At 38.1% G+C, this 14,456-nt stretch overlaps 1 protein-coding gene across 1 annotated transcript in view; it reads right to left on the bottom strand.

Moving 5' to 3' along the window:
- Window positions 1–7,456: 7,456 nt before the first annotated feature.
- The window catches only part of APLF (aprataxin and PNKP like factor), an 85,436-nt gene continuing 78,436 nt past the window's right edge, over window positions 7,457–14,456 (bottom strand). The window contains exon 10 of the mRNA XM_044261285.1: window positions 7,457–7,971. Within this exon, the coding sequence (XP_044117220.1) occupies window positions 7,766–7,971 (206 nt within the window). The 3' untranslated portion in view covers window positions 7,457–7,765. The remainder of the gene's footprint in view (window positions 7,972–14,456) is intronic.

Genomic DNA, 14,456 nt, shown 5'->3' with positions numbered 1-14,456 from the left:
GTTCTCAATTGTAGAAGATAGACACTGAAGTATTTATAGCCAAAGTGGCATAATAATTTTAGCTTATTTTCTAATGGCTTTGTTCATACACATACACACACACACAGATAATGAAAATATGGTACAATGTAAATTAATGTTGAATTTAGGTGGTGAGTATTCAAATACTCTTTATGCTATTATTTCAACTTTTCTGAAAAGTTAAAATTAAAAAGATTTTATTTATTTATTTGACAGAGAGAAAGCAGGAGAGCACTAGCAGGGAGAGCAGCAGGCAGAGAGGGAGGGAGAAATGGGCTCCTCACCGAGCAGGGAGCCCAATGCAGGGCTCAATCCCAGGACCCTCAGATCATGAGCTTAGCTGAAGGCAGTGGCTTAATCGACTGAGTCACCCAGATGCCCCAAAATCTTATATCAATTTAGAGGAAGGAAAACATGAGGATGATTTCTTTTTTCCTTTTTTTTTTTTTTTTTTTTAAGATTTTATTCATTTACTTGACAGACGGAGATCACAAGTAGGCAGACAGGCAGGCAGAGAGAGAGAGAGGGAGAAGCAGGCTTCCTGCTGAGCAGAGAGCCCGATGTGGGGCTTGATCTCAGGACCCTGGGATCATGACCCCAGCTGAAGACAGAGGCTTTAACCCACAGAGCCACCTAGGCACCCCATGGGGATGATTTCTTAAATGTCAAAAGAAAATGATGAATAGCTCTATCCTAGTTAATCTGAAAACAAAAGAATCCCGTTCGAAAATATTGATTATTTCAAGTTGACCTCATCCTTTTAAATTTTTAATTTTGTTTGTGTTTTATAGTGTATATAATATATTAATATAGTGGTACATATAAATACTTTATATCAAGGATTTACATAAATACTTGATATTTACATAAATACTTGATATGAAGAAATGTGCATGCTCAAAATTTCCCGCTCGTGCACTATGCATCAGTAATATTTAGAGACTCCTTCCATGCCTGCAGTTTCTCATGTTTCCAGGTCAACTTTTAAATTTCCACCAAGGCAAGTAAAATCATCCAGCTGCAGGATTGCAGAGCAGAGAGGATGTAAGCAGAGTGAGCAATTAGGATTTGTTAGGGAGGCTTCAGTCAGGATTAAGTGTTTTTTTGAGGGGTCCCACTTAAACATCAGAAGTTAGAAGGGTAGCTGCACCAAGATTGAGTAAAAGTTGGAGAGAGCTCTCCAGCCTGCATGTCTGTCTTCAAAGACTTTAACTTTGTCTAGGGAAAATTGGGAGTCTGTGAAATGTAATCGAGATGTTTCCTACAGCAAAGCTCCCCAGGCTCTGACTCTGGCTGCAGTATTCCCTGGAAGAGCACAATGATTTTCTGGGGGAAAGCAACAAGTGGCAGTGACAAGTAGATACGTCCTGACTCCTCACAGTGTCTTCCAACCCACACATCCTACAATAAGGAAGAATGATGTTGGGAGGAGGCTGGAGCTGGAGCAAGATTGGAGAGTGCTGTCCTGGAGGTCTCAGAGATCTACATGAGATGGATTTGGGTATCATATTGATGGTTACCATAGGGCTCTTTGGGTTAAAAAAAAAATCTCCAGAGTGGTCATTAGCAGACTTCTTTTCCTCTCCTCTGAGTGCCAGATTGCAGGTGCTCTAACTGCTGAGAGTGAGGCTCTGTTTCTGGTCTAAGAAAGAAAACAGGAAATTGGAGGCAGGAGTTGGAAGAGAGGGAGCAGGGGATTGCCTAGAGGTCAGAAGATGCCACTCCTCCCTCAAATATCCTCAACAGATTTCTAGAACCAACAGCAGCCTTTTCCAAAGGGAATTCTAATGTTATAGGATGTTTATTAGGTGAGGCTCAAAAAGAAGTACAGTGGTGATCAGTTTGTGAAATGCTGGACTACAGGGGCTTCTCAAAGACCCAGCATAGCCTTGCATAAGCAAATCCATACGGTTGAAATCTTCAAAATTGGGCTTATAGTATTTACTATCTCTGGAACTTATATAAGCCTGATTTTTTTTTTTCCTGGAGCATTCTGGAAATTCTAAAATATCCATTCACTCTTTCATTCAACAAATATGTGTCAAGAAGCTGTAAGTGTGGCAGACATTGTTCTTGGCACCAAAGATGCATAAATAAGACAATGTTCTTTCCCCAAATGGAGTTTATATTTAAGTAGAGGGCAGCAAGTAAACAAAACTGGGACTATGAAGCAGTATAATAAGGGCTATGAAAATACAGCAGGAAAAGGAGGCAGGGAATGGTGTGAGGGCTTGAGGGGGTGGCTATTTTAGATCAGTAGTCAGAGAAGACTCCCTGCAGAGTGATATTTGAGTAGAGACCATGAGTGAATGGCTGTGGCCATGTGAAGATCTAGGGGAAGAGTATTCCTAACACAGCATCAAGTCCAAAGACCACAGGCCAGGAGGGAGCTTGAGGAATTCCAGAAACATCAAGAAAACCAGAGTGTTGAAGGTAGAACGAGCAAGAGGGAGACAAGGGGCAGAAGACCAGGGGTGTTAAGAGAACTCTCCCTTTAGTAGAGGTACGTAGAGCCCATCATGAAGGGCCAGGTCATGGGAATGTTCAGGGAAAAGCTGAGCAGATGCAGACTGTGAGTTCAAGGGCAAGTTCCTGACATTCCTCTTCTCCCTCTAACTCCTTCAATGAACCTTATCTTTCCATCCCTTAAAATAGTGACACTCAAGATCTCCCCCAACTCTCTTTTCCCTAATATCACTTACTCCTTTGGTGATGGACATGACTAGTGTTCACTCTATTTGGTTCTCCTCTTTTCTGGGCACCCCTTTCAGTGGGCTGGACCATGTGCCTACTTGTGGCCAACAGCCTGTGAGCAGCAGTGAGGAGTTCTCTTCCAGCCTGCAGTGTTGGATTTGCGGGGCCTAACCCCCCACTTTCTCTACTCCCCTGGCAGTCATGGTTAAGAAGGTCCCAGGTTCCAGATGGTGCAATGTAGGATGATGGAACCTCTGAAAGCCTGGGATGTCAATCTGTCCTGTGTTAGTGCCCCAGAGAGTCACCTAACACAGGTAATCTTGGCTTAAAAAAACTTTCCTGTAATTAAGTCACTGTGGGTTATCCCACTATAACCAATCTAACTGAATGGTGCACTGACAGAACGGAGTGGTTCTCAAAATTTTGAGCCTTAGGACTCCCTTTACTCATAGATTATGAAAGACCCCAAAGAGCTTGAGTGTCATATCTATAGTGATGTACCATTTGGGAAGTTATAATTGAGAAATTAAAAATATTTATTTACTAAGTCACTTAAAAATAACAAACTGGGGCACTGGGGTGGCACAGTTGGTTTAGTGTCCAACTCTTGGTTTTGGGTCAGGTTGTGATATCTTAGGATTGTGAGATCAAGCCCTGTGTTGGGCTCTATGCTCAGTGTGGAGTCTGCTTGAGATTCTCTCTCCCTCTCCCTCTGCCCCTCCCACTCATGTTCTCTCTCAAATAAATAATAAAGAAATCTTTTTAAAAAATAAACAAAAATGTATTTTATGAAAAACAATTAGTTTTTTTTTTAATTTAGTGAGATGAGTGGCATTGTTTTACATTCTTATAAATCTTTCTAATGCCTAGCTTAATAGAAGACAGCTAGATTCATGGAGCTACTCATATGTTGTTTTGTTTAAAGGATATGGAGAATAGTAGACCTTACACAGATTAGTACTTGGGAAAGGAAGGGGTATTTTGGTAGGCTTTTCAGATAATTATGGATATTATTTTTGGTATGTCACCAAAAATAGAAAAATGGTAGCTTCTGAAAGGTTAGTTACAATATGCAGTCTGAAACCAAATTAATGAACCATACAAACAGGTTCTGTTACATTAAATTCCACTGGTCTATCTTATGCTTTGAATGGATTTTACCCAAGTCTGATTTTGTAATGTACACTGGTCATTTGGAAAATATTGGCTTGCTCACTTCTGCAGCTCTTCCAAATGTTGACACGCTACATTATATTATATTGCCACAATAACAGTTTCGAAAGCTTTGGGAAGCTATCAAGGACACAGTGACAAATCCAGATTTTCCAAAATTCTAACTTTTGCTTGAAAGCTCAAGTTTTAAAATTACAACAAATAATGTGGTTGTTTTCCTTGAAAAACAGATTCTCTTCATACATTTTTGAGGAAACATCTGCCAAACACTCAAATTTGAATAACCATAGCATATCTGCTATGCTAAACATTCTTGCAAGTAAAAATTGTGTTCTATGGGAAAATCTACTAGTTCAGCTTGCAACTCTATCATACAAAGGCTATTCCTCAAGATTGAGACTATATTTCAAAATAAGACAAGATGGGATATTTAGATTATAACCCAGCATTTCCTTCTCTGACTAGTCCCATTTATCCACTGTTACTTGGCTAATTGCCTCATTGCTTTGTAAGCTCTGTGACTGTAGATCCATGTCTTTTTCTCCCTTGTAGCCCCCATAGTATGCAGTAGTCACTGTTACTAAATTAATAAATATCCAACTTCCCGAATAGATTGTAAGTACATCAGAACAGGGATTCTATGCCATTCCGTGAGAAACAGGGTCTTAGGGCACAACAGAGCCCAACTGTGGTTGCTTATAATAATAAAGTTTATAGATTGTATTAGGATAGCTGGTCATAATGTCAGCAGTCCCTTTTCTTTTAGTATCTACTGTAGAGGAGCCCTGGCAGGAGGAAAATACATACATAGACACAGGCACAGACACACACACACAGACACACACACCATTTTAAATTCCTACTCAAGAAAGAGAACTTAATAGGAACGAGGTGGTCTCACAGAGCAGGGACTGAAGACAGCACGTCAGCATGTGGTTTCTCCCACCATGGGGTGTGTTGGTGACATTGAACTCTGCACACATTAATTAGAAGAAAGTCACTGTCTATTTATTTTCAGCTTTATGTCACCATTCTTGGAAAACTATGCTCGCAATCTATTTGCTTTCATTATGTGAAATGAATGTTTTCAACCACAGGATCTTCCAGTATTAGAAACCAATAGCACTGACAAGGCCATCTTCAACCTGGGGCAAAAATAGAATCAGTGTATGGGTGTCACTGAAAAATCTTCATGTCTAGCTTCCCAAGATCATAGAAACCACACCCCACACACAAACACACGAGAGGTCAACAAAAAACATTTGCTTTCCATGACAAATCGGTGACAAAGGTCTATATGACAATTTTTGACTGAGATACAGTTTAAATTCTGTGAACACCCATGATAGGAAGCGTTGGCTCCTAAACACTGTTTAGGATGGCAATTATTGAAAAGAATCGAATTTTTGTTAACACAGCTCTTGCACCCACTGACCAGCTAATGTCATAAGTTTTCCTTCTATTTTGTAAGCCACAGATTTAAATGTAGTCCAATTACAAGTGGCGAATGTTCACAACACCCTAGTCAATTAAGTTATGTATTTATATAGCATGCTGAAAAGTGTCTTCGGGATAATTATGGAAGTCACATCAAACTATCCTTAAAAACAGACACCATGAGGTGCACCTGTGTAGCTCAGTCAGTTGAGCATCCGACTCTTGATTTTGGCTCGGGTCATGATCTCGGGGTTGTGAGACTGAGACTGATGTTTGGTTCCACACTGGGCACAGAGCCGCTTGAGACTTTCTCTCCTCTCCCTCTGCCCCTCCCTCCTCTTAAAAAAAAAAAAAAGCTACCATGAGCTATCACATTATTGCCAAGAACATATTCTGATTAAATGCTTTTTTCTTTCTGAAAAACTAGTGTCACCTTTTGCGTTATCTTTTTATAGCAGGTTTATTAAAATACATAATCCCCATACCATAACATCTACCCTTTGAAAGTCTGTGGGTTTTGGTATATTTATAGCGTTGTGCAACCATCCCCACTAATTCTAGAACATTTTTAACAATCATAAAAAGACCCTCTACCCACTAGCAATCACCCTCTATCCCTGCCTTCTCTGGCCCCTGGCAACCACTAATCTATTTTCTATGGATTTGCCTATTTTGGATAATTCATATAAATTTGTTCGTATAATATGTGGCCTTTTGTGGCTGGCTTCTTTCATTTAGCACAACCTATTCAAGGTTTATCCATGTTATAGCATGTATCAATCCTTCACTTCTTTTTTATTAACAAAATATTCCATTGTAGAGATATGCCACACTTTGTTCATCATTCATCAACTGATAGGCATGTAGGTGTTTTCACTGTTTGACTATTATATCAATTTTATTTTTATTTATTTATTTAAGTAAGCTCCATGCCCAGCAGGGAGCCCAACACAAAGCTCGAACTCACAACCCTGAGACCAAGATCTGAGCTGAGATCAAGAGTCAGATGCTTAACTGACTGAGGTACCCAGGTGCCCCTACTTTTTGACTATTATAAATAATGCCTCTATGGACATTGTGTACAAGTTTTTGTGTGAACACATTTTCAATTATTTTGGGATATACCTGTGAGTGGATTTAAAAATGCTTTAAGGATTAAGTCAGTGCACGGATGAAAATAAGTTCAAAGATTTTTTTCATTGGCCTGTCAAGCCCCCAAGAGAAAAGGGACATTAGAAGGGACAAATCAGTTCCCAAATAAAAGAGAGAAAGTCAGAATAGTAGGTGATAATAGTCTAAAGAAATACTTACCTTGTCTCGGACAGTTTAAGTTAATTTTAACATTACATAATTAACTTCAAAAGACATTAAAAAACAATAAGAAAACAAATATAAATCTGCCTTGCTCTTTTAAGATATAAATTTCCAGGTTCTCTTAGAATAGAAAATATAACTGTTAGAATGTTTTAATGTAAAGACGGAACATGGAGAGTTAAAATAACCATGCAAGACTTTAGTTTGAAAAAATAGTCTGAGTCTATACACTGTCAAGGCATTTGGATTTTTCTACTTTTAAATTCAGACATAGAGTAAATTACAGATGTGGGGCACAAAATAACATTTCCTGCAGGGTGAACATTTCTATAGTCTAGATGAATATATTTTCAGTATCCATTTGATACTCATTCTCCCACGTTTCAAAGAACAAAAGTAGGAAATGAAATTGTAAAGCTCATATCCAGGGTACTAGAAAAATCATAGCCATTATATGATGGCTGTCACTTTCTTTCTTTTTTTTTTTTTTTAAGATTTTATTTATTTATTTGAGAGAGAGAGACAGTGAGAGAGAGCATGAGCGAGGAGAAGGTCAGAGAGCGAAGCAGACTCCCCATGGAGCTGGGAGCCTGATGTGGGACTCGATCCCGGGACTCCAGGAGCCGAAGGCAGTCGTCCAACCAACTGAGCCACCCAGGCGTCCCTGGCTGTCACTTTCTAAAGCCTGGTTCTGCTTAAAGAATGACTTCAATAATAAAAGAGGCATGCTCTCCTATCCATGATGTCATCAGCCTGGTTCTGCTTGCCTAGTGTTCAATAAAGATAGAATCTTTGGAAAAAAGAAACAAGGGCAAAGTTTTGTGCAACCTATGGCTTTTACTTTTTATTCCCAACACAAAGTACATGAAAAGTATCAATTATTTCTCTTTAACTCTCTGTCTGCTTCCTATTTCCAGATGCTTTAAATAGGAGAGAAAAAGCAAGGCAACAAAACAAATTCCATCTACTGCATCAAAGGCTGGCATATCAATGTTTCATCTGCAAAGAGTCAATAGCAAAGTCACAACTATAAAGAGAAGAAAAACCAATTATATAAGTGCCTCGTTAGTACCCGAATTTTTTCCATAAAGAATAAATGTGAGCCATATATTACTGCAGAAAAAAGTTACTTTCTCCTTTTCATAAACTTTTTTGCTTCCTTCAAAAGCTCTTCCACATCCTCCTTCTCTTGGTCTTCCTGTCCTGGTTCCCAGTCAGAATCTTCATCTGTTGGCTCATATTCTTCTTCCTCATCATCGAGAAAGCTGTCATTGAGGTCATACTCATTGGGTTGCCCAACATTATCACTGTCTTCATCGGCTACGCTTCTCACTGGAAAAAAAAAATAATTGGCACACAACATATTAACCACCACTCAAACCTGGGAGCAGAGATAGCCAGCTGTAAAGTGTCTTTCTCTAATGAGAAGAATTACTTTTACTTAAGACAGCACTAACCACCACAAGTTTCTAGAAAGGGGGCTAAAATTACTTTGTTAGAATTCTAACTTTTCCTACCATGAGGCTCCTGAAGCTAAAATGTCCTGTGAGAATCATAGTAACAGTTCCTTAATAATACCATAATCATATTCATCCTACCCTACCCTCGGGGTGGTTGAATATACTCTTGCTCCAGTTACTTATTGTCCCTCCCTGTGATATGATTATAATCAGCCCCAAGGACATCACACTTGGTCAAAGGAAAGTGGGTGGAAATAGTTTATGCCACTTCCAAGGGGAAGCTGTAAGTGCCTTTCTGGGGTTCTGCGGCCATCGTTTTCCCTCCGCCACCATCTCCCTCGTATCCCAGCACAGGCTGATCCTTCAGCCTGGATTCCAGGAGGAGAACACACACTGGACAAGACCACAGCTAACACGCAGCCATAACACGAAGGAGAAAAACACCTACTTATTTTCACGAGGTACTGAAATCTGGGGACAGTCTGTGATCACAGGAAAGCTAGCACAATCTGATTAACACACCATGTTTGTGATCAAATGAGAAAACATGAGTCTCTACACTTCAGAAAGTGTAGTTTAATAGATCTTAGTTTGTTTCAGGGACTGTGACTACTGAAAATATCAGGATTGCTATAATAACAGCCATTAGAATTTACAGATTTCTAAATATCATAGAATCTATAGATTTTTAAGTAATATTATAAAACTAGAATTATAACACTACAATTCTCTTCCTAATTCCACTTCTTCCCTAAGCCCACTGTTTTATTTTCTTTCCATGACAAGCAACAAGCATGTTTTAAAATGAGCAGCAAGAAACTCCAGGATGATGGTGAACATTTAAGAAACAAGTAGTTAGATTCTATCTGGAAATCTCTGAATGGCAGGGGACAATACCTGTGATCAACACCACATGTATGGGTTAAAAAAAAAATCACTGTTTGTACTTCTGTATATGCTCTACTTAACTTCTTAAAATGTTCATATGCAACAGACAGATGTAAATTTCTTAAGTAAAGAAATTTGAGGAGGAAGAAATGAGGATGACAAAAAAAAAAAGATAATTTATCTGTCCTCTTAACTCTCACAGCCCATTTACATTCTTCTTGATATCTCCATTCATTTCCAGAGAGGATCTGAGACAGCTTATAATGAGGTCATTAAAAAAATACAAATAAAAGTAGACATTAAGAACATAAAAACCCGAATGTTTCATTTTTAACATACTTATTATAAATTGAGCATCAGCTTTCTCCCCAGTCTCTCGGTAGCCAAGGCTAAAAAGGCTAAACAATGATTTGCACAATTCTCATTAGCATAAAAGCAACGAGTACCTTAAGGGAAATCTATGATTCTATTTATTTGTAAACATTTCTTATCTCCTGTAAGCATCCTGAGGTTATGTTTTATGTCTAGCTAATCTCAGCTTCCCATAAAACTTTCATGATGGGAAACATTGAAAACACATCTCAAGGGTAGTCTGCAGATGGCAAAGGAAGGAAGAGGAAAGACTGTCCACAGCTTTGTTCTTGGCCATTCTACTTTGGAAGTTCTCTCTTATAAGTATGTGACATCTCAGTAACACCCGTCTCCTTTCAGATTCAGAAATTACCCTAGCAGATTCACAAGAAAAAACACATACAATGCTGAAACAACTTCAGGTTCTCCTCCTGCTTTATTTGGCTATTCCTTCTCAAGCATTGGCTGGCTCTTGCTCGTCTTCCCAACTTCTAAATTTTGGGAGTGTTTGAGTTTCTGGCTGGGACCTCTTGTCTCTAACACACTCCAGTCTTACATCCTATATTCGGAAATGTATATCCCAAGCCTTGACTACCACCTGAATTCCACTCTCCTTTATCTCACGTCTATGGATTCTCTCTACTTGCATAAGGAACAGGCATCTTGAAACATCATATTCCCTGAACACAGCTCTTGAGGTGCTTCACCCAAATCTAGTCATTTTCTTATCAGTCTTGAGTCTGTGACTTCTCCAACCTTCCAAGAAACCCTGGAGTCACCCTTGAATATCCTCCACTGAAAACCTAATACCCAATATGTCAAGAGAATCCTATTGACTCTGCCATCAAAAAACTGTCTGCCACTTCTCACTGTCTACTCCATTGTCTGGTTCTCCACACTATCATCTCTTTTCTCAGTCAATTCCAATGTTCACCTAACTGGTTTCCTGCTTCAACTCTTATCTATTCTCTACAGAGAAGCTAGATAGCTTCTAATATCTTCCTACCTCACTCTGAATTAAATCTGAAGTTCTGACTTGCAGGTGCTGGCCTCTAAGAGCCTACACAACTAGATTTTCTGAACTCATCGGCCACTCCTTCCTTTCTTTCTTTGTTTCAATTCTACCCTTTTTCTACCACACCTTGAATAGGAGGAGCAGGATCATCTCCAGTGCCTTTGGAGTCACCATTTCCCTTGCCTGGCAAAGTCTGCCCTTAGATGATCACCTGTCTTGCTCTCTCCTTCAAGCCTCTGCTCTCATGTCAAACTTTCAGAGTCCTTTCACCATCCTATCTGAGATGGCACCTGTCCCTCCCCCCCAACACACCCTTGCAATTCTGTTCTCTTACATACTTTTTCTTCTCAGCAGTTTCACTATATGACATCACATAGTTGTTTACATGCATACTTTCCACCTTTGTAAAATTCTACAAGGGCAAGGCTTTGTCTCTACTGTATCCTCAGCTCCTACAACAATGCCTAATACACAGAAGACACTTAATATAAATATTTGTTAAATATATGACTGGATGAGCAAATGAACAATTTGCAAATCAACTGCTGAATACCTTTAGTTTTACAGAAACCCTTCTTATTATAACCTACACTTTTAATCACTAGCCTGTCAATATAATGAGTTACATTAAAGACTTTTATCTAAATCCTGCTAATTGGAGGGGCTTTAAGCTTCAATGAACCTTGGAAATCTTCAGCAGTTTACTGGGAAGGCTCATTTCTTGAGCAATAAGGTCATGTTATTTTCTCAAAAAATTATTTATATCTATCCAATCATCATTTATATAAATATCACATCATATGATTCTTTTATTTTTTATTTATATTTTTAAGATTTTATTTATTTGACACAGCTTGCAGGACAGAGCACAAGGAGAGGGAGCCGCAGGCAGAGGCAAAGGGAGAAGCAGGCTCCCTGCTGAGCAAGGAGCTGATGTGGGGCTCCATCCCAGGACTTTGGAATCATGACCTGAGCCAAAGGCAAACACTTTACTGACGGAGCCACCCAGGTGCCCCACATATGATTCTTTTAAATAGCAGGTTCAGAATCTAAAAAAACCCATCCATAATAGAACTCCATGCAGCTGGTAGCAAATTTCATCCACTCTACTTCACATGAACGGGTATTTTGTGCTTTAAGTAAAAGCACCTGAAGAGCCAACTCATGACAAAGGCGAAGTCAGCTCTCTGTCCTGTGTTAGCAGGGCCATGCCATGTGGACACTTCTTTACAGGGTATTAAATGCTAACATGTGATTATCTTTCTGCAATCAATTACAATGGATCCTCTTTAGCAAATTCAGTTAGTGGCCTTAAGTATTCTACAATGTAAATGCCATCTAGGTGAGAGTTTACTTTTTTTTTTTTTTTCTGAAGGTGTTTTTAGAAAAATAACAGTTTCTGCCTTTCAGTGTAACTGGGCTGCACAGACAGTGAGACTTGACTTTCTTGGAAAATGCTTTGAATAAGCATACTTGGTGATCTGAATTATTACATGATTTCCTGAATCATAGGAATAAACTCAGGAAGCAGGGTTCTGAACTAAATATGGCTAACACCTAACCTAGGAATAAAATGCCTGTCCTTGGCACATAATTAAGCTTTTATGCAAAAGGGATATGAAGAACATTGAAAGCAAGGAGAAAAAAAATAAACCCAGAACCCATGCATGTATTTTCCAACTAGGCACACTGAAACATACGGTATGGTAGCTGGGTATCTGGATTTGAAGTGATAAAACTAGAAAAGTTCACATAAACCTTGCTAGTAACACTTTTTTGCCAGATAAAAACTTCAAAGAAAGCTCATACAAGGAAGTTGGCTGGTAAAAGAACCAGGCAACACTCGAGGAATCCCATCACAGACCATCCCAAGCCAAGACTTCAGTATTGTACAGATACTGTAAATTGGTGAAAGGCTTATTAAAGTGCAAAAATAATAACAGAAGACATAGCAGGAGCTGTTTAATTTTTTTACTCAATAACAAAACATAATTTTTATAGTTTTTTGTAGATTTCCACAGAATTAATAATATAATTGCATTTTAAAAAAATTAAGTGCCTACACATAACATTTTCCTATATAAAAGCTAGCTGATTTGAAATATGATTTTTTTTTTTTTTAAGAGAGAGAGAGAGTATGTGGGGGTGGGGAGAGGGCTGCCGGGAGAGAAAGAGAATCTTAAGCAGGTTTAATGCCCAGCACGGAGCCAAGGAGAAGCCTGAAATCATGATCTGAGCCGAAATCAAGAGTCTGGTGCTTAACCAACTAAGCTGTCCAGGTGCCCCTGAAATATAATTCTTGAGTGTGTCTAAGAAATCAGAACTGCACTTGTTTCTTCTGAATCAAGGTAAGCTCAGATGAAATAGTTTTTTTTCTCTCTATCTTCATCTAGAAATTTCTTGCTATTAGTTACTGCTATTTTTATGTGATTGTCCATCCCCCTCATCCAACAAAAAGTCTCTAAAAAGCAGCTGTGGTTTAAGAGAGAAGATAGACTGGGGAGTAGAAACCCAAAGATCTATGTCATAAACAAGCCCATAAACAATGCACAGGTCACTTAACTTAATGGCTTAATGGAATTTATGTTTTGTATCTATGAGTCAAAGGATGTTGATTAAATTACTTCAAAAATCTTTTCTGACTCCCAAGTTATAATTTTAAGTCCAAAGTAGGAATCATCATTTTCTCTACAAATCAGTGTAGTCATATGAAACACAGGGATGACAGCCTGACTGCATGAAGCAGCACAGGAGAAACAGGCGGGCACTTATTTTGAATAACTGATGGGTAACACTACACTTCCATGATGGAAAAGAACCACCTTTAGAAAAGTAACAGACTCTTTTAACATCTTTAAAGCAACAACGGATTAACTATTTGATATTAGGCTGTGGTCATTTCTTAATTTCTGCTCATGTAGAAGGATGTGTCACATCAGAATGACAATTTCTAAATTTGTGTCTAAACTTTTCTTTACAGTTAAAATTTCACTGCCAGTTCTTACCCTAAGAACATCAGTCTGAAGAGCTAGTGAAGAGTACACTGTGTCAAATGCATATTGGAAGAAATTCTGGTTTTTAAAGAGAGAAAAAAATCGTTCAAAATTCCTGATTTTTCCAAATAGATTTCTGGTGTTGGGATCTAAGACTGTCATCTTAGATGACATCTAAGAGGTGCCTCATAACAGATTTATAGCTTAACATCAATTCTTCAGATTTTATTATCCTTTCTTTACCAGTAAATCTGAGGACTAATTAGGATATTAATTCTCATTAAGTAAAAACAAGTTTTAGCTCAATAGTCTAAAGATGAAAATCTACTACATACTACAAGAATAAACACTTTTTCAAATACTTCATTTTACTACTAAAGACTTATCTTTCTCATGTACCAAGCTACTAATTGAGTATTCATATTTTAGCCTTGGAAAAGCAGCTTAAATATTCCGGTCTACTTTATTATACATGAAGTTTATTTCTCTTTTTAAATTTCACTGCACTAGCCTATTTTGTAACCCCAAATCTCTCTGCTTTCCCTACACTAAGCATCAGTTTATAGAATCTCATTTAAGTTCCATTAATTTCCATAATATCTTTCTAGAAGTTTTGGGTTCTACTTCTGGAAGGAAAGTATATATAAACAAATGTGTGCATACCATTGCAGAACCAGAGATAAATTAAAATAGCTATCAGTAGAACATTTTAAATTTTCAGCCATGGGTGGTACCAATAGCCTAGAATAATGCATATCACATAATAACAAAAGCCAGAATGACTCCAATAATCAAATAATAAAATGCTGATAATAATTTTTTTAATGCGTCAACAAGATAAGGTAGTTAAGAAAGTATAAAATAAAATTTTCCTGGCACTGATTGCTCTTGCATTCAGTATTTTGTGCCAAAACCAGAGTACTCTAAGAAGAAGTGTGGAAAGTTAGTGAAATTTTAAATCAATTAGATGTATAAGAAGCTTAATAGATGACAGCAGTCAAACCTACAAAAAAAAAAAAATCCTACATAAATTGTTACATTGTGGAAGAACTCTGTAGACAGAAATGTTTTAGGAGTGCTACAATCAGAAATTAAATATTAAGAGTTTAA

Source organism: Neovison vison, chromosome 8, assembly GCF_020171115.1.
Source record: "Neovison vison isolate M4711 chromosome 8, ASM_NN_V1, whole genome shotgun sequence".
NCBI lineage: Eukaryota > Metazoa > Chordata > Mammalia > Carnivora > Mustelidae > Neogale > Neogale vison.
The sequence above is the reverse complement of the archived record's forward strand: the minus strand, read 5'-3'. Positions and strand labels throughout refer to the sequence as shown.